Consider the following 18,681-nt stretch of genomic DNA (forward strand, 5'->3'; position numbering starts at 1 on the left):
TTACAAAATGCATATATTTAAAAGAGAAAACTGGAAAAAAAAAATCCATGTGTAAACTGTAATATACTTTCCTTACCTGAACATTGTTCTCTGCTGCAGCAAGTGCCATCTGAAGCTTTTGGCATTTGTCAAGATGACTTCCAGCTTCATCCTGTACCATCTGCAACTCTGTCTTTAATTTTCCTATGGTTTTTCGTAAAATTGCTTCTTGTCCCTGAAATTCTTTTCTAAGATCAGCTTCCTTTTCTTTGCTAGCCTGTAGACTTTCTGCTGTAAAAAGCTGTGACCTTTTCAAAGTATCAAGCTCATGTTCGTAAAAGGACTGAGCTTTATTCAACTTGCCTTCATATTCCTCAATTAGTTTCTTCTGTTCAAGTCTCAGCTCCTCAAGCGTTTTGTTTAAGGCCTCCACCTCCATTCTGTGTAGCTCCTCTATTTTCTCCTGTCCTTTATTCACTGAGGCACTGTGATCCTGTTGGGACTTCAACAGCTCTTGGATCTCCTGTCTGTGAGCAGATCTCAAATCTTCCAATGCCAATCGTTTGTCTTTTTCAAACTGTACTTGGAGCTGTCCAAAGCTCCGTAATCTTTCTTCAAATTTCCTTCTAATCTCTTCAACCTCTCTAGACATGGTTACTATCCGTTGGACATGCTGGGCCTCTGCACAAAGTTGCATGTCCTCAACTCTGTGCTTATAAGCTTCAAATTCTGTCAAAGCCTGCTGTTTCATTTTTATGTGATCTTCTAATGATGCTTCTAAAACTTGAATCTTTCTCTTAAGGTCTAACTCCTCTGTTACTCTGCTTTTATATTGCAATATTTTTTCTCTTGTTTCTGCAAGAATTTGTTGGATTTCTTCTTCATGAGCATCTTTGAGAGCTTGAATGGCAGATTCATGCTCATCATTTTTAGTGTTCAAAGCATATATTACCTGCATGGTTTTGAAGGAGAAGGGAAAAGAATTGAGTAAGCCATACTCTTTTCTAACTTAAATTCTTTCATTTGGATTGATATTTTTCCATGCACATAATATTGGCTATGGTAAATGTTAAACACTGGAACTTCAGGCAATTGTTTTCAGACTCACAGACTGATTTGCTTAGCAAATTTCTATCTTAGTACATCTTAAAATTTGTATTTGAAGACTTTAATTATGATTTTAAAGCATTCAAAATTCAGAATGTTTTACTACAAATGAGTGAAACAGTGAGGACGAAGGATACAAAGGAGACCATCTGGCCTAAAAGAAAGGAGTTATCTGTACTGCTCAGACTAGCTTACTGGGGGCTTTAGAGAGGATCAGGAGAAAAAGCCTCACAGTTAAGTCTGCCTTACACTGGTGTCCTAGAGATAAGAGAAGCTTCACCAGAGTGGAAACCCTAAGTCTTCCCTAAATCCTCTTTTATTTGTTTAGTGTCCTGTTTAGATATTTTAAATTTTGAAATTTCCTTTTCTAATTCCCCCATGGTTTGCTTTTAAAGCTGATCCTCTTCTCCCTGCAGTTTCTAGTGGTCTCTTCACTACATCCAATTACATAGTACTTTTCACTTCACTACCAAACACTGTAGCTTTGCTCACTGCCTCATTTTCCCTCTGCCTCCAAGCAAGCCCTATTCCTAGAGCCAGCATGTTTTGGGTACAGGTCCATGGGTTTTAATGATTCCACTGAGATTTCCCCAACCTTAATTCCAAATGACAACATATGCCCTGTATAGTAACACTCTTCTTCTTTTGTGTTCCTTTGACATCCTCCATCATATCACTGTTGTCAAATGGGATAATACTCATGACTGTTACTTAAGGCTTAGAGATGTACCCACTTTCTTTCTCCTGAAGTAAAAAGAAGTGAACGCTACACAATCCAACCATCCAGAAGCTAAAAATCAGTGCCCTGGAGATTTGCTTATTTTAATGTGATCTTACTCTGGCTTTAGAAATGAATTCCACCACCATACACCAGAAACTGCAATTAAGATGCAAAAGTGTTGCCATTTTTGTAGAAAACTTATTCAACTTATTCATGCAGACTGAGGCAATTGAGACAGACTGGAGAGCTTTCCAAATATCCCTGGTAACTCCAGATCCTACTTGCTAAATATAGGCTGTCACCCTCTCAGCCTGCAGCTGCACTTGCAGAAGGAACAATACGTATCAGAGGCCTGCCCCACTGCAGGGGGGCTTCATTCTCTCCACACAGGGCTTTGTCTTCCAGACCTTATCCCTTGTCTGTATCCTCGCTTGGCCTGCCATAACTATCCTGAGATGCAATCATACCTAACGTAAAAAGATTGAGAGGGGACAGGAACCCATCTGTCTTGTCACAGCCACCCCTTTTCCTGCAAAGTTCACAGGAAAATATGTGCACAGAGGGAAACAAGTACTTATTCACAGTCTCTCTGTCTTTTGAAAAGCCCTAATTCCAGATCCCAAATTGTGTCCCTAATGAGCTAACACGGATCCCATGCAGGACTTCTTTCACTTACGCATTTAAGCTTAAAGGTAGCCTATTACCCTAGAAAGTTGGGTGGCTTCCTATTCCTGTTCCCTGGAGTCATACTTGCCTGACCTGATGACCTGACACAGAGCTCCTAAGTCTCTGGGAATTTACTGGGTGACAGGAGCATCTTTTGTTCTACTTAGGTAACTGTTGGTGTGCTCCTGGATAGCCTGAGGATAGGTTTGGTTGCCAGAGGAACCAACCATGTGAATAGGGGGTTAAAACTTTCCATCTCACCCCAACTACTAGGGAAAGGAAGAAGGGATGAAGGTTCTGCTGATCACCAATGGTCAGCGATTTGATCAATCATCCCTACATAATGCGCCTCCATTATGGGAGGGTGGCACACCTGGAAAGGGAATGGAAGCTCTGCATCCTTTACTATAGACCTTGCCCTACGCATCTCTTCCATCTAGATGTTCACCTGTATCCCTGTAATAGCCTTTATAATAAATGGGTAAACATAAGTAAGTCCCTTAATCAAATCCAAGGAGGGGAGTAGTGAGTACCCTCAATTTATAGCTGGTTGGTCAGAAGCACAGGTCACAACCTGGGGTTTGTGATTGGCATCTGAAGTGGGGGCAGTATTGTGGGACTGAGCCCTTAACTAGTAGGATCTGACACAACCTTCAGGTAGATAGCATCGGAACTGAATTGAATTACAGGATACTCAGTTGGTGTCCACTGAAGAATTGGCTGTGGTTGGGGAGAAAATCCACACACATTTTAGTGATCAGATGTGAAAAATTCTGTGTTGTATTGAGTGTGAGAGTAGGAAAAACACTTTGTTGTTTCCTATCTCAAACAGTGTCCCTAAAGAAAAGCCAACCAGCCAGAGAGAAGCCCATTTGCCAGAGTGCCTAGAACAAAGCCGGTATAAGTTCATGTACTGGAAGAATCAGTATTGTCAAAATGACCACAATTCCCAAAACAATCTGCAGATTCAACAAAACCCCCATCAAAATACCAATGACATACTTCGAGAAATAGAAAAAACAATCCAAAAAATTTATATGGAACAATAAAAGACCCTGAATATCCAAAGCAATCCTGAGCAAAAAGAACAAAGAAGGAGGCATCATACTCCCTGACTTCAAATTAAGCTACAAAGCTATAGTAATCAAGACAGCATGGTACTGGCACAAAAACAGACACATAGAACAATAGAACAAAATAGAGAATCCAGAAATAAATCCACAGCCAACTCATTTTGGACAAAGGAGCCAAGAACATACATTGGGAAAAGCATAGTCTCTTCAATATGTGCCACATCACAGGATCCACAAGATTGTAGAATCCATTCATAAGAATATCCTGCTGGTGGACTGAGAGGTAGAGTAAGAATGGGACGACTATAATGTGTCATCTCCCCTGATCACGGGACTCAATAGACTTCTGAATAAGAACTTTGATATCAGTAAAATTTAATGAGGTGAGTTAGGTAGGATTGGAAGAGTGTGTATATAACACATACTAAGTGCTGTAGAATCTGGGTGAATTTGGTGTGATGCCTCACTTGAAAGGCCAGAGCCTTCAGAGCCAGTGGCCATCTGATGCCCAGGTTCCCAGATACCGGAATGTATGCATGAGACTCAGATCCTGACCTGGGACGCACACTCCCTGAATATCTCCTAAGGCATGGCTGCAGACTCTCAGATTGTGGCCTCTATTATATAGGCCCTTGACTGACCTTATATTTTCTAAGTCATATATTCTCTTCTAATCCCTAACATTAGTATCTAACTCAAGTATAATTCAAGGACTGAAAATAATTTTAATTATCTGTTTTAGATCCAGACACCTCTATTCTAATTTTCTCATTTACTCCTTTCACACCTAAATGTGCTGTAAAAGATAGAAAATATACAAATGTGTCACCTGAGAGTTCTTCCTTCTACTCCTTTCCTTATCCCTCCCTCCCCATGAAGCCATTATTAGGTCTTATCAGTTCTACTTCCAAAATACAACATGAATCTCTGCATTTATCTCCATTTCCATTGCAACCACCCTAAATGCAAGCCACCACCAACTCTGACTCTAGGGCCAGGACCACCGCAGTGCTCTCCTAACTGATCTCCTTTCTTCTGCTCATGCTGTGCTGCAAACCATTCCTTGCTCAGTAGCCAAAGTGACAACCTCAAAGTACAAATCATAACTCTTGCTTACATCCGCTAATAGTTTCCCATCACACAAATAGAAAAAAAGTGCCAAATTCCTTTTCATAGACTTCAAAGATGTACCTGATCTAGCCCTCACTCCTGACCTAAGCTTGAAGCCACTTTTACCAAATGAATCAATAAACAATCGTTAGAGACAGAGACAGGAAGCAGCTCTATCTGAGAGACACAAGTATCACAAAGACTGTAAGCAGGGGCTTTACACAAAACTCCCAAGGAATTTGAATTTCTGTATACTGAGTTGTCTTAAATGAAAGTATTCCAATTTAATGAAACAACTAAAAGTCAAGTTACCAGCACCTTTTATTGAATTCAATAAACATTCCTTTCCTTGTCGGTAAATGGAGAGAAAACCAGTGAAGGGATTTAAGCAGAGGACTAACCTGTTCTGACTTGCATTTTAGAAATTAAAATTCTGGTTGCACTGTCGGGGATACATTGGATGGGATACAATTAAAGAAGAGTCAAAAGGCATCAAATAACTCAGGAAAGACATCATACACAGCAAGGGAATCTGGTGGTTGATTAAAACTGAGAAGAGAGATACCCTCTCCCAGTTGTTCAGTCTATTAATGAGGTTATACACCTCTACAAATTTCATTCTATCTTCAACCGGGGCTCATACCTTATGAGTTACAGAGGATTTGTACAGCATCTACTAACTGAGATTACTCACATGGCCCCCAGACAGAGAGCAGCCTGCTGTCTCAGATAAACCTGGGCTAGAACAGGCTGTAACTCTGACTCCAGGGTCTATAGCTCTGCTCTTAGCGCCTATCTCTCCAGCAGATAAGGCAGTTCTAAAAACACGTCACCCCAAATTTCTCTATGTAACAGCCTAAGGCTGATTGTACTTAGCCATCTTTCTGCCCGACCACCAAGTGGATATTACACTTCCATTAATAACTGCTGATCACTATGGCAGATATTCTCAATTTGGTTTAGGTGCAGGAGGCTGTATAAGAATCATTAAGTGGCCTTTTAAAAAACTACGCATTCATTCCTATCCACCATCCTGATGGTCACCCACACACCCAAAAAGGGAAGTGACTGAGTGAAAGAAAGATTGAGAAACACTTACTGCTTTACTAAATATAAAGCTAAGAGTTAATAAAATAAATTCAGTGATTAAATGAATGTCTACCTATTTTATAAGAATAAGAATTTTTTGTATAACAGTAGTATACCAAACTGAATTCTAAGAGAAGTGACTGTTTTGTAAGACTTTTTCTGCTATTTCCTATGGCAATAACATTTTCAGGTCTCAATCTATTTCTCAGCAGGAACTGCACATAGTTTAATGAGATGAATATTATGATACTCTCCCTATGGAGAAAATCTCAATGCCATTACGAAAGTACATGAAGTTAAGAAAGGTAATGAAGTTCTAGGAAAGAACTTCAAAATCTGTCAACATGTAAATCCTTCAGAGAAAAAAACTCATACTTAATTTAGTGACAACTCCCCTCCCCCAATACATTCCTCTTTTCTACTATCCCATCTCTTTCTCACAGAAAATTTTAAAGAAACTACCATATATAACTCTGAAAGGGAAGCTAAGGTAAATTAGTTAATTACAATCAAAATAAAGCAAGCTAACTTTGCAGTTACATACAGTAATTTAGAATTATTCTAGTCTGTCTAGCTGCAGAAACTGAGTGGCTTATAAACAACAGAAATTTATTTCTTACAGTTCTAGAGGTTGGGAAGTCCAAGATCAAGGTACTCACAGATTGGGCATTTGGTGAGAAACTGTTCCTCATAGATGGCGCCTTCTATGTATCCTCCCATGGCAGAAGGGGCAAATTTGGTAACTCTATGTTTAGTCTTTTGAGAAACTGCCAAACTGTTTTCCAAAGTAGCTGCACCACGTTACAAACCCACCAAAAATGTACGGTGTTCCAATTTCTCCACATCCTCACCAACACTTTATTGTCCATTTTTTTATTACAGCTACCCTAGTGCATGTAAAGAGGTATCTCTTTGTGGCTTTCATTTGCATTTCCCTAATCACTAGAGATAATGACCTAATTTTCTGAAAGTATGCATGGTACAGATACTAAATTTCTCTGGTGTAAAATCTCTTATACTGCATTTCTTTGGGCTTTACAGATACTTTTGTAGCCCTCTGACACTCTCTGCACTGAGTGTGGTTTATTATGGGCTCCTTCTACCCTTTTCAGCTCCTGCCTTGGCCACCTCCCCAAAGGCATGCCCCCTGCCTAATAAACATACTCTCTTCTTCCTCCTCTTACAAAGTTCACAATCTCCATTTCTTCTGTGAGGCCTGGTCTTTATGAAATCCCTACCCATCCTGACAACCCATATTCAGCTTTATATCTCACAGCCCTGCCCTCCTCACTCAAGCAGCCTCTATCACCCTTGCCTCTGTAGACTTCTCTAAAATCTTTCCTAATTTTGCCACATTCCAAACCACTCCTTCCTTTGACTCCAGACTCCTCTATGCCCCTCAGGTCCTCTCCATGTTCCTATTTCCTAATATTCCTTAGACTATAAGCCCTACAAGACTAGACCTACACCTCCCTCTACCCCTTTGGCCTTATTAAATTTTATCCTATTCTCTTTCTCTACTTTCCAGTTTCACACTATAGTCTGGAATCTGTTTGTCATTTGATTTGTAAGTAAGTAAAAGTGATGATGGAAGAAAACCTTTTCTAACTGAGATGTTACGATGGTTAATTTTATGTGTCAACTTGACTGGGCCATGGGTGCCGAGACATTTGGTCAAACATTATTCTGGGTATGTCTGTGTGGGTGTTTCTGGGTGAGATTAACATTTGAATTGGTAGAGTGAGTAAAGCAGATTATCCTCCCCAATGTGGATGGGCCTCAACCAATCAATTGAATAGAATAAAAAGGCTGAGAAAGAGGGAACTCTTTGGTCTGTTTGAGCTGAGATATAGGTCTTCTTCTGCCCCTGAATTGTAATTTATTCATAGCATTGGCTCTCCTGGTTCTCAGGACTTTGAGCTCAGACTGTAACTGTACCATTGGCTCTATCAAGTCTCCAGATTGCTGACTGCAGACCTTGAGACTTTCCAGCCTCCATAATCATGAAAGCTAATTCCTTATAACAAATCTCTCTATATACATACACATACACGAAAACACACATGCATGCACACAAAATTAGTTCTGTTTCTCTGGAGAACTCTAACTAATACAGGTGATTTTAAGCCCTGGAAGCCCCTTATTCTACAAACAAATAGGCAAACAAGCAAAAAACATGCAGAGGAATCTAGATTTGACATGGTAAACAACAAAGAGAAAATGAGCACTGTGAAGGGGAACACATTTATTAATAGTGCCATATCACTGAGCAAGATAAACTGAAATAGATGAGTATGAAAGTCAGGAGACCTTACAGATATAAGGCTTACCTTGAATCCTACCTAGGGGGATGACAATGAAAAGGAAAACCTAAAAGATATTTCAAAAGTAGAAATGAAAATACTTAAGAAAGAAAGAGAAGAGGAAAATTTAATTTCAAAGTTCCATCTCTAAAAGATTAGATTTAAGATAGGGTCAGACAAAAATGCTAGAGTTGAGAAAGAAAACTAGATTTTTGGTTTATTTCTTTATTCTTTGGCATATAGGGAATGTCTGATGGAGAAGATGATTAATTTGACTTTGGACATGTGGCAATGAGGTGATGGCAGATATCCAGGTGCAGATAAGTCTTAAACGATGAAATGGACAGAAGCTTCCTAAAATAAACTTAGGGCTCTACCATACCACAGCAACATTTTATGCTCACCAGAACCTATTTCTCATCTTATCCATGGGTATTACTTAGCACTGGGCATCAAATTAACTGGCTACTAAATCATGGTTCTAGCAGTTTATGAACTTCATCACTAAAATCTTCAAAAATCTCGAAAGACTAAAGCTAGGTATATAAACTACTAGGAACTTACTTAGTTTCTGTTATAAATTTTCCTTTCCAAAGTGATGTGAATTTGGGCATTCACAACATGCCAAGCATTTATACTGTAATATAATGAAGCCAAGACACAAAACAAAAGCCCAATGCTGTGAATTGATTGTGTCCCCCAAATTTCATATACTAGAAGCTTAATACCCACTGTAACTGTTGATGGTGGGGAATCCTATTATGGTAATTGAAAGGTGGGGCCTTGAAGAGGTGATTAGATTGTAGGACCCTGCCATAATGAATGAATTAATAATGGTGGTCAGGGGTGTGGTTCTGAAGGCTTTAAAAGAACAGCACATGAGAGGTTAGTCTCTCTCTGCTCCATCATTTTCTGCCGTGTGATATCCTGGGTCACTGTTGCCACCACCAAGACCCTCACCAGATGTTGAGGTCCCTGGACTTTGGACCTCCCAGCCTCAGAAACTGTAAGTAATAAATTTTGTTTTCTTTATAAATCACCCAATTCAGATATTTTTTATAAGCAACAGAAACAGACTAATACATCAAGTACCACAAACATACAGTATTGGAACCACTAGATCAATAATCCCCTTAGATCCCCTCATATGGGACAATGTCCTATATAAACCTGGTGTGGTAGGCACTCGCCAGTGTGCTAAAGATATGGGTCTCTTCCTTCCTGATACAATCACTACTTATGTCACCATCAAAGGGGCTAACAGGATAGAAATAAGAGAAATTTATTTCACAATATGATTAAAAATTAGTGTGACCCAACTTGAAACCTATAAAGGCTGCTGTTCAGATATGTACATATATATTGTTACCACTGAAGTATAGTTCCAAAATCTTGGAATTAATCTCCAATGGCCTTGAAATTATGGTTCTCTTTCTTATTATTCCAATAGATAAGACTGGCAAGTGTCTGAACAATGACAATATCCAAAGTTCACATCATTATACAGCATAAGTTCTAAATTTCTGCTATGCTTATAATAAAAAAATTATTTAGTATTACCTTATATTTAAGAATGCCTTTGCTAAATTTGAGTATGGGACCAAGAGAAAGTGTCTCTGCTAGTCTGGAGATTCTACATTTCTGTTTACAATGGCAGAGGAGAGCTCTTTCTTAATAACACATATTAGGTTACATTACCAACTCTTTTTTTTTTTCTTACTCTCTTAAAAGTTTGTGTCTAAGTACTGAGTGTTTATGATAGCTGGGTGTAAAGCTACACCACTACACCAGTTGTAGGGTTGAGACAATAGCTACACTAATTATATGGTTAGGCATTTCATAACTAAAGCCAAAACGTTTCATTATTTTAGTTATACTAAGTTTCCATTTGTATTGTCAGGGCTAGGGCTCAGACCCTTCAAACCATTGTACAGTCTGGGTCACCAGACCCCTCGCATGCCAGGCTGGGTCACCAGACCCCTCACACGCAGGTCCACACTAGGTAATTGGGAAAGATCCTGGGAGCCGTTCGCACAAGAGCTCAGTCCTCGGCAGCGGCAGCAGCAGCTTACAGCAGCCTCCAGCAGCAGAGGCATTGGCCTCCCGGAGGGTCCCGGGGGGCCCTGGCAGCAACAGCTTGCAGCAACAGCCTCCAGCAGCAGAAGTGGCCTCCCCATGGCCACTTTCAGGTGCATCCCAGGGGTGGGGGGCACCATGATCAGAGCCACTCATCCTTTATACTTAAGTCCATAACCCAGGACACCTGGGTGCCCACGCGCATCTACATCAGGCAATAACCAAGGAACACCTGAGCACATGTGCATAGTTACATCAAATGCTTGGAAAGATTCTGAATATCTGAGGGGCCCTGCCCATTTATCTTTCATTTTCCCTACACTGGGCTTTTCCATTTTTGTGCCTTGGCTTCATTATATCACAATATCAATACTTGGTATGTTGTGAGTTGTAAATATTGGTTAATTTCTTCCCTATTCCTAGAAAGTGTACATTGTGACAGACTGTCTTTTCCAAAGATGCATGTTTCCTATCCCACATGCTCTTATACATTGTGCACGTGGGATGAGAAACATTGCTGCCCCTCATCAACGAGTTCAATTCTCCTCTCAAATCTAGGCAGTCTCAACAATTCACTTGTAACCAACAGAACATGGCAAAAGTGATACTGAATAGTTTCTGAGCCTAAGTCAGTAGAAGCTTTGTACCTTCTTTTTCCATTTCTGGAACACTGAGTCTCCAGATGCTGCCATGCTTTGAAAAGTCCAAGCTACATGAAGAGGACACAATAGATCCCCTGGTCAACTATTCCACCTGAGCCCAGCCTTCCAGTTATCCCGGCCCAGGCACCAGATGAGTGGAGAAGTCATATGGAAAGGGGATTCTCCAATCCCAGCTATCTCAATCCACAACTGATCAAGTCATACCCAGCCATTTGAGTCTTCCAATCTGAGGCCCCAAGCATCATAGAGCAGAGACAAAGCACCCCACTATCTCTTTTCTGAATTCTTGACACCAGAATTTGTAAGCATAATAAAATGGTGGTTGTTTTATATAAGAGTTTTGGGTGGTGTGAAAGGCAGCAATTGATAACCAGAGCAGCAATAGATAACTAGAATAGATGTTGGATGACACAGCCATCCCTTCACTTTAATGACCATATTTCACATTTTTCTACCCCTTCACTTTACTGAAACTGTCATTCCCAACTCATGTTTTTGCCAATAATAAATGTCCACTGTTAACTTCCCCATTTATTTTGACAGTTCAACTTTAGAACCCATATCCAATAAAACCATTTCCTAGGGTTTGGTTTCCAGCTTATTTGTTTTAAAAGCTTCGTTCCTCTCCACTTCCTGGATATTTTTCCACCCTTTTCTTCAAATCTATGTTTGTTTTTTTACCCTTTTCTTCAAATCCATGTTTGAATTAGGTCATGACTAAAGACACAATTACTTGAAGCAAAATGCCATGCACCCAACTATAAACATGATAAGTAAACATTCTGTCAGGCATAAGAATTATCCAGCCCTTATCATGAACAAAGCACTATACCAGTACTTCAGTTTATCATTATAAACGCTTTATTAATGTGAGATGGCCATATTCAATTTTATATATCTGCTCCCATCCACAAGTATTATTTTGTCAGAAAAGCACATTTTAATATTTTCATCAAAAAGGCTATTGTTGTTTGATACGCAATTTTAATATAAACTCTTCAAATCATTACATTTTTATACATGTAGTCTATTTTACAACTTTAATAGGTATAAATTGGTCACTCACAAATCGCAGTGTAAAAAAATGAAGCTCTTCACTTCACTGAAAAATTTCATTTCCTTTCTGAGTCTTTCTGACTACTTGGCAGAAAAAAAACTTAATCCTGTTGTTTCTAAAGGTATTTAGTCACTTCAAGATTAAAGTTTGGACTTTTCAGAAGACATCCTATTAAAATTGTCATCTCAGTTACGACTGAAGACTCCTTCCTGGAACTCTTTCCCTCCTAGTGAATTTCTTCTTTTCACCCTGCTCAGCTGTGCCCTTTCAGGGGTGGCTGTGTGGGGATTCTGCTTTCTCAGTTATGACTGAAGACTCCTTCCTGGAACTCTTTCCCTCCTAGTGAATTTCTTCTTTTCACCCTGCTCAGCTGTGCCCTTTCAGGGGTGGCTGTGTGGGGATTCTGCTTTTTTACTGACGTGCAGTAAGAGTGAACAAACTACATCTGGTCAATATTATCCTTTTGCTGGTTCTGGAAGGTGCAATGGAAAAACATGGGGCAAGGCAACAAAAGGCACTGGCAAGACAGTGGCTGAAGTAAGAGCCCAAGCAATCTAGAACGGGTAAAGAAGAAAGTGGAAAAAGGAGAGGCTGATGAATAAGGTGAAAATGAAGGGGCTAAAAGACGAAAAGGACTGGAGAGAATGGGTAAAATTTGAGGAAGGAAGGGAGAACCAAAAGATTAATGAATTCACTCATTTAATGAACAAATATTTACAGAATACCTTCCATGTGGCTGTTGTAGAGTTTAAGATTCAGAGGAAAATGTGTATGAGTAGCTTGAGTAAAGATGAAGATCACAGAATTTGAAAAGGTTAAGAAATGTGAGGCTAGGATGTTCGATGGACCCATGCATGGGCAATGATGCTGCTGAGAGTGGGAAGCAGCAAGGAGAGGTGTAGGTAAAAGAGCCAGTGGGCCTAAACCTCAAGAATTATATTTACATAGAGTGGAAGAGTAATGGTTTACGAGTTGCAGTGAGAGCAAGAAGAAAGAAGACACTACCTCCAGGACCTTAGGTTGATGAAATGTGTGCAAATAAAGAGTGGTCACCTGCAAAGGCTGCAGAAAAAGCAGTATCCTGGGGAGAGAGCCAGGATTACTTTTCAACTAAAGTAAGGAGATAGAGCATTTCACGAAGAGATGTGGCTACAGAAAAGTTTGTTCAGCATGGCGTAATACTAGAATGCAAGTATAAAAACTGACAAGTGTCCAGGAGAAGGAAGTATACAACTGCCTGAGGATAAACCAGATGACCCAGTGGCTTGCAACTGAAGCTACAGTTCAGGTAGACAGAGATATGAGGGAAGATGGAATGAGCTGACTTGAAGCTTCCAAGACTCACTCTGATCTTACCATTTTGAACATACCCAACTGGATTTTACATAGGTTTCCAAATATGCTGGAGAGGAGACCAGGGTTAGCCTTCTTTCTCACAACTGAGAAAGAAGCTATAGCTCTGAGAAAGTTATTTTAAACATCTCTAAACCTCAGGTTTTTTCTGCAAAAGTGAGAGCTAACAAACCCCACTCCTTTTTGATTAAGGGCTATCCATTCATTCCTTCCTCTCCCTAATCAGTCTTTGTCCTTTCCTCCGAGGCTAAGCTCCCAATTAGTCCTAACTAGTTTTGGCCAGTTCTTCTGCTATACCTACCAGGTAAAACTTGGACTCTGGATTAATACTATTATGACCTGCCTGCTTCTCTCCTCCACATGCTGAACAATGGACCTCTCCATAGGACTGCATAGGACTTTGCAGAAAACTGCAAAGCATTCAAATTGATGCCAAATGTCTTGTCTAATTTCCTCTTGGGACAACCACGTGTCTTACTGATCTTTTCATTTGTCTCTGGTCAGCTCATTTCTCCGCCTTTCCTCAGTAACCATTCCAGATGTTTTCTACTCTGCTTAAGGCCCCAACAAACCACTCACAATTTTAATTACTACCTATATGCTATTGACTTTTACATTTTTATTTATACTATTGATCTCTTCCTTTGGCTGGAGACACATACCCAAATGCTTCCTAAATATTTCTACCTGGATATAAATAGCCACCTCAAATTCTCTGAACTCATTATCTCATCCATCAATTCTGCTTCTCGGAGTAACCATCCTCCAAAATGGCCCCTAATGATCTCTTTCTCCTGGTATTAAAATATTTGTGTAGTCATCTGCTTTACTATACCATGGTTGGTCTGTATAACCAATAGAATATGACAAAGGTGATGATAAGTCACTCAACGATTAGGTTATGAAAAGCCTATGGCTTCCATCTTGGTCTCTCTCCCTCTCCAACCCTCAGACCATTTGCTATGGAGACCTATGTGGCAAAGAATTAAAATCTCCTACTAACAGCCATATGAGTGAACTCAAATGTGCAACCTCCAGCCCCAATTAAGTCTTCAGAAACTATAGTCCTGGCCAACAACTTTATGGAAACCTCATGAGCCAGAACCACCCAGCTACGTGACCCCAGAATTCCTGAACCTCAGAAACTATATGACTTAATGTTTACTGTTTTAAGATGCTAAGTTTGGGGGGAATTTGTTACCCAGAAATAGATAACTAATACATGTCCTTCCTACATTCCTATCTCAATTGACATTAATATCCCCATCTAGTCACTCATTCACTCCCTCATTCATTCAGCAAATATTTGAGTTCCTACTATGTGACAGAGACCTGTTGTCCTCAATGTTCCCTTATAACATGTAGGGAAAATATAGGAAAATGGTCAGGCTCTGATGGAGTTTGGATGTGTTGTCCCCTCCCAAACTCATGTGGAAATTTGATCCTCAATGTGGCAGTGCTGGAAACTGACTGAGTCGTGGAGGTGGATCCCTCATGAATGGATTAATGCTCTCCCTAGGTGGGGGGATTAATGAGTGAATTCTCACTCTATTAGTTCCTGTGAGAGCTGGTTGTTTAAAAAGACCCTCTCTTTCTCTTGCCTCCTCCTGCCATGTGATCTGCTTGCACCCACCGGCTGCCTGCCACTTTCCGCCATGAGTAGAAACAGCCTGAGGCCTCTGCCATATGCAGCTGTCCCAGAATCATAAGCCAAATAAACCTATGTTCTTTATACATTACCCAGTTTCAGGTATTCTGTTATAGCAAAACAAAACAGACTAAAACAGGCTCCCTCGGGAGGTTCAGAGTCTTGCCGAGCCTTTGATGTAAATATGCACATGCACCCAGGTGTTCCTTGGTTATTATTTGTGGATGCACATGGGCACCCAGGTGTTCCTGGGATGTCTGACTGACACCCAAGTGTTCCTGGGTTATTGGACTTAAATATAAAGGACTAACAACTCGGGTCCACAGTTCCCTCAGCCCCCAGGATGCCCCAGAGGGGCCACAAGGAGGCTGCTACTGCTACTGGAGGCTGTTGCTGCAAGCTATTGCTGTCAGGGCCCCCAGGATGCCCTGGGAGGTCACCACTCCCACTGCTGGAGGCTGCTGTAACCTGCTGCTGCTGAGGAGGAGGCTGGGGACTGAGCTCACGTTCAAATGAACCTGTCAACTCTGCCAGTGGTTCCTGGGATCTTTCCCAATTACCTAGCTCACGACCTCTATGTGAGGGGTCTGTGACCCAGCTTGGCATGTGAAGGGTCCATGACTCCATCTGTACAATAGGTTTGAAGGGTCTGAGCCCTAGCCTGACACAACAATTTATCACAAAGTCCTGACAAGGTTATTTCCAAAATGTTTCTCAATCCTGTCCCTCAGTTTTGACATTTCTCAAGTCTCTCTCTCTCCATGGCACCATCATCCTAATTCAGGTCTTCATAATTTCTCACCAATACTACTGCGATAGCCTCTCAATTCATTTCCTTGATTCCTATCTGTCACTGTCAAGACAGATCTATTTAGGAGATAGAGAAGCATCAATACATGCAAGTTAAGGCAGCAGGACCAGGAGAAAGTTCTCTTAAGGAATGAATGACCCAGAATCTTTGTAGAAAAGTAACTTAAGTTTGAGAGTCTTGATAGTTTCAGTAAAACAGCAGCTTATCTACCTAATGTGTACAGAGAAAGAGGGGAGTGTGCAATTGTCCACAGTTGTGGGCAATTCAGAGAGCCAGCAACATCATATAACGCAGCAATACTGAGTGATCAGATAAAACTGGATTGCATAATTTTGTAAAGAGCCATGTAAGTCTTTGCATTAGTTTTCTACTGCTGCTGTAACAATTTACCACAAAGTTAGTGGCTTAAAGCAACACAAATTTACTAATCTTGAAATACTGGAGATCAGAAATCTGGAAAGAGTTTTACTGGGCTAAAATCTGGAGGCTCTTGAGAAGATTTGTTGCCTTGCCTTTTCCAGCTCCTAGAGGCCATTTGCATTCCTTGGCCAGTGGCCCCCTTCCATCTTCCCAAAGCCAGATATGGCTGGTTAAGTCTTTCTCACATCCCATCAATACAACACTGCCTCTTCTGTCTGCCTCTTTTACTTAGAAGGATCCTTGTGATTACACTTGCCCCAACCAAATAATCAAGGATAATCTCAACTCAAGACCCTTACGTACATCTGCTAATGTAAGGTAATATATTCTCAGGACATGGATATCTTTGGGGGGAAGGGGAGGCATTATTCCACCATAGCCCAATTCCATAATTTTCTCTAGCAGTGCTCCACAGTCCAGAAACAGGAATAGAGAAAGCACACAGCAAAGGTGACTCAGGGTTGAAGGTTAAAGATATATATGGTCCAAAAGACAGCAATATCAAAGTGGTGGCTTCAGATCAAACTGTTATTTATTCCAGGCCTGTTACTTTGCTAACTCTCTCATGATACAGAGTACACTTATCTGGGCTCCTTTTTCACCTGTATTTCCTGCTAATCACCAGAGGATCAGGACAAGAAAATATGGACACATATATATAAACACATGCTACTATTAAAAACATTGAAATTCACATTCTTCTAGGTCATTTAAGGAAGGCATATGACAGGATAGAAACCAGTAAGACTATCTGCTTAAGACATCTATATTTAAATAAACCATTTTTTAAATGTTTTCTATATGTTGTATAAGGTTAATCCAGAAACATTCAACCAAATGTGCTGTAGTCTCAGATTCTGTAAGATTTCTAGTTATCTTTAGGTACTTAGATAAAGGCTCTTAAAAAAAAAAAAAAAAAAAAAAAAACTCCCACACTGACAGTTTATGCTGGGAAGGAAGTAACTGCAAACATATTTCAGGCAAATGAATGAATATAAAACTTAAAATTAAAATAAATCAACATTATATTTTTAAAGGTTTTGTTCCATGCCCTGGAATAATTCATACATTTTACTCTTTTTTCTGACGTAGGTCAATATGGTAGATTCAAGTTCAGATCATGAACATTACAATTAACATACAAGAAGAGAATCTGATTGTAATTTTATCCTGTGCTTATGATTGTAGGGTGGCTGCTAGGTGATTGGCAACTCATGCAAAAGATGAGTATTCCTGCCCCCACTATCCCTACCACCCCTCTCATCTGAGGGTGTTCAGGGAGATAATAAGAGTCAAAGTCACACTCATGTGAGGGTGTTTAGGGTGATAATAAGAGTCGTAGTCACATAGCCCCATGACAACAGCTGACAAAGCACAGCGGGGGCTAAGTATATAGCAGATGCAAAGTTCAGCTTCCATTTTTAGATACAGTCAATCCTCTTTATTCATGGACTCCATATTTGTGAAATCACCTACTTGCTAAAATTTATATGTAATCCCCAAATCTAACACTCATGGTGTGATAGATAAATTTCATTCAAGCATGAGTTATAGCACAATTGGCTGCGAGTTCACTGTTAATGAATCAAAAGTACACTTTAAATAATGCTATGACCAGAGGCTGTCAGGAACCTAACCCTGTATTTTCCCTAGACTGTAGAACATAACTACCATGTATAATGAAAACTGACTGTATTTTATTTGCTGCTTAATCTTTATTTTTGATGGCTGTGGTCCCTAACAACGTAGAATATATCTCCATCAGAAAAGAAAATATATACAAAAACATACCTTACTGTTAGAGACTTTGTTAGCAGAGGCTGAATCAATGGGGAGGGGACTGGCAGGTGGGTAAGAATTGATATCTATTGACTGCCTCTATTCTGCATAAATCATATCATTTAATCTTTACAATAATTCTATGAGACAGGCTTTGTTATTCTCATTTTCCAGGTAAGGACACTGAGGCTCTGAAAGGTTAAAACATTTGTGAGGGTCACACACTAGTAGGGATCTGTCTAACTTACTGACCCACACCTTTGATGGGCATATGATGGGCGCACTGCTGCCTCACTGGGCCATTCGGCTCTGGGAATGTGGCTCTCTGGCCTGCCCATGAAAAACCTACACCTAACACAGACACATTAACTCCTGGGTTTCAGATACTGAAATCTCTACTGTACTCCCTGGCCAAATATGTTGGAGGTTCGTAACCAGAGAATGCGTCGACTGAGGCCTCAAAACCTTGTTACAGAAGTTGGAAGGTACCAGGATAGCTTCTTTATCTCAGAAAAGCAGATATGTAAGTTCTACCCATAAAGAACCAAACCAAATAGAAAAATTTGCACATAATTGTACATTTTAAATTTGTCAGAATTAATCTATTGATAAATATGTTGTAATTAATATATGTGATTAATATATTCTGGTTACATTTTCTCAAGTCTACTGGAAAAAATGAGAAAAACATACAGTCCAAAATGGAATAGTAAATGAATAGTGTGAAATAATTACTAGTGCCTAGCACAATGTCTTTCATGGACTAGGCATTCAACAAATTTACCAAACACATGGGCCTATATGTTCTATCTTAGTCATATCTAAGC

General features: G+C 40.0%; 1 protein-coding gene across 3 annotated transcripts in view; it reads right to left on the reverse strand.

Annotated features, from left to right (window-relative positions):
* FAM184A (family with sequence similarity 184 member A) overlaps positions 1-18,681 on the reverse strand; it is a 100,052-nt gene that overhangs the window by 66,033 nt on the left and 15,338 nt on the right. For 2 of the 3 annotated variants that reach the window (XM_063098089.1, XM_063098088.1), the window contains exon 1: positions 77-730. In XM_063098089.1, coding sequence (XP_062954159.1) covers positions 77-730 — 654 coding nt within the window. Of the gene's footprint in view, positions 1-76; positions 932-18,681 lie in introns of those variants that run through there. The other variant, XM_063098087.1, reaches the window with a different exon arrangement.

The sequence above is a fragment of the Cynocephalus volans genome, chromosome 5 (assembly GCF_027409185.1).
Source record: "Cynocephalus volans isolate mCynVol1 chromosome 5, mCynVol1.pri, whole genome shotgun sequence".
In the NCBI taxonomy this organism is placed as follows: domain Eukaryota; kingdom Metazoa; phylum Chordata; class Mammalia; order Dermoptera; family Cynocephalidae; genus Cynocephalus; species Cynocephalus volans.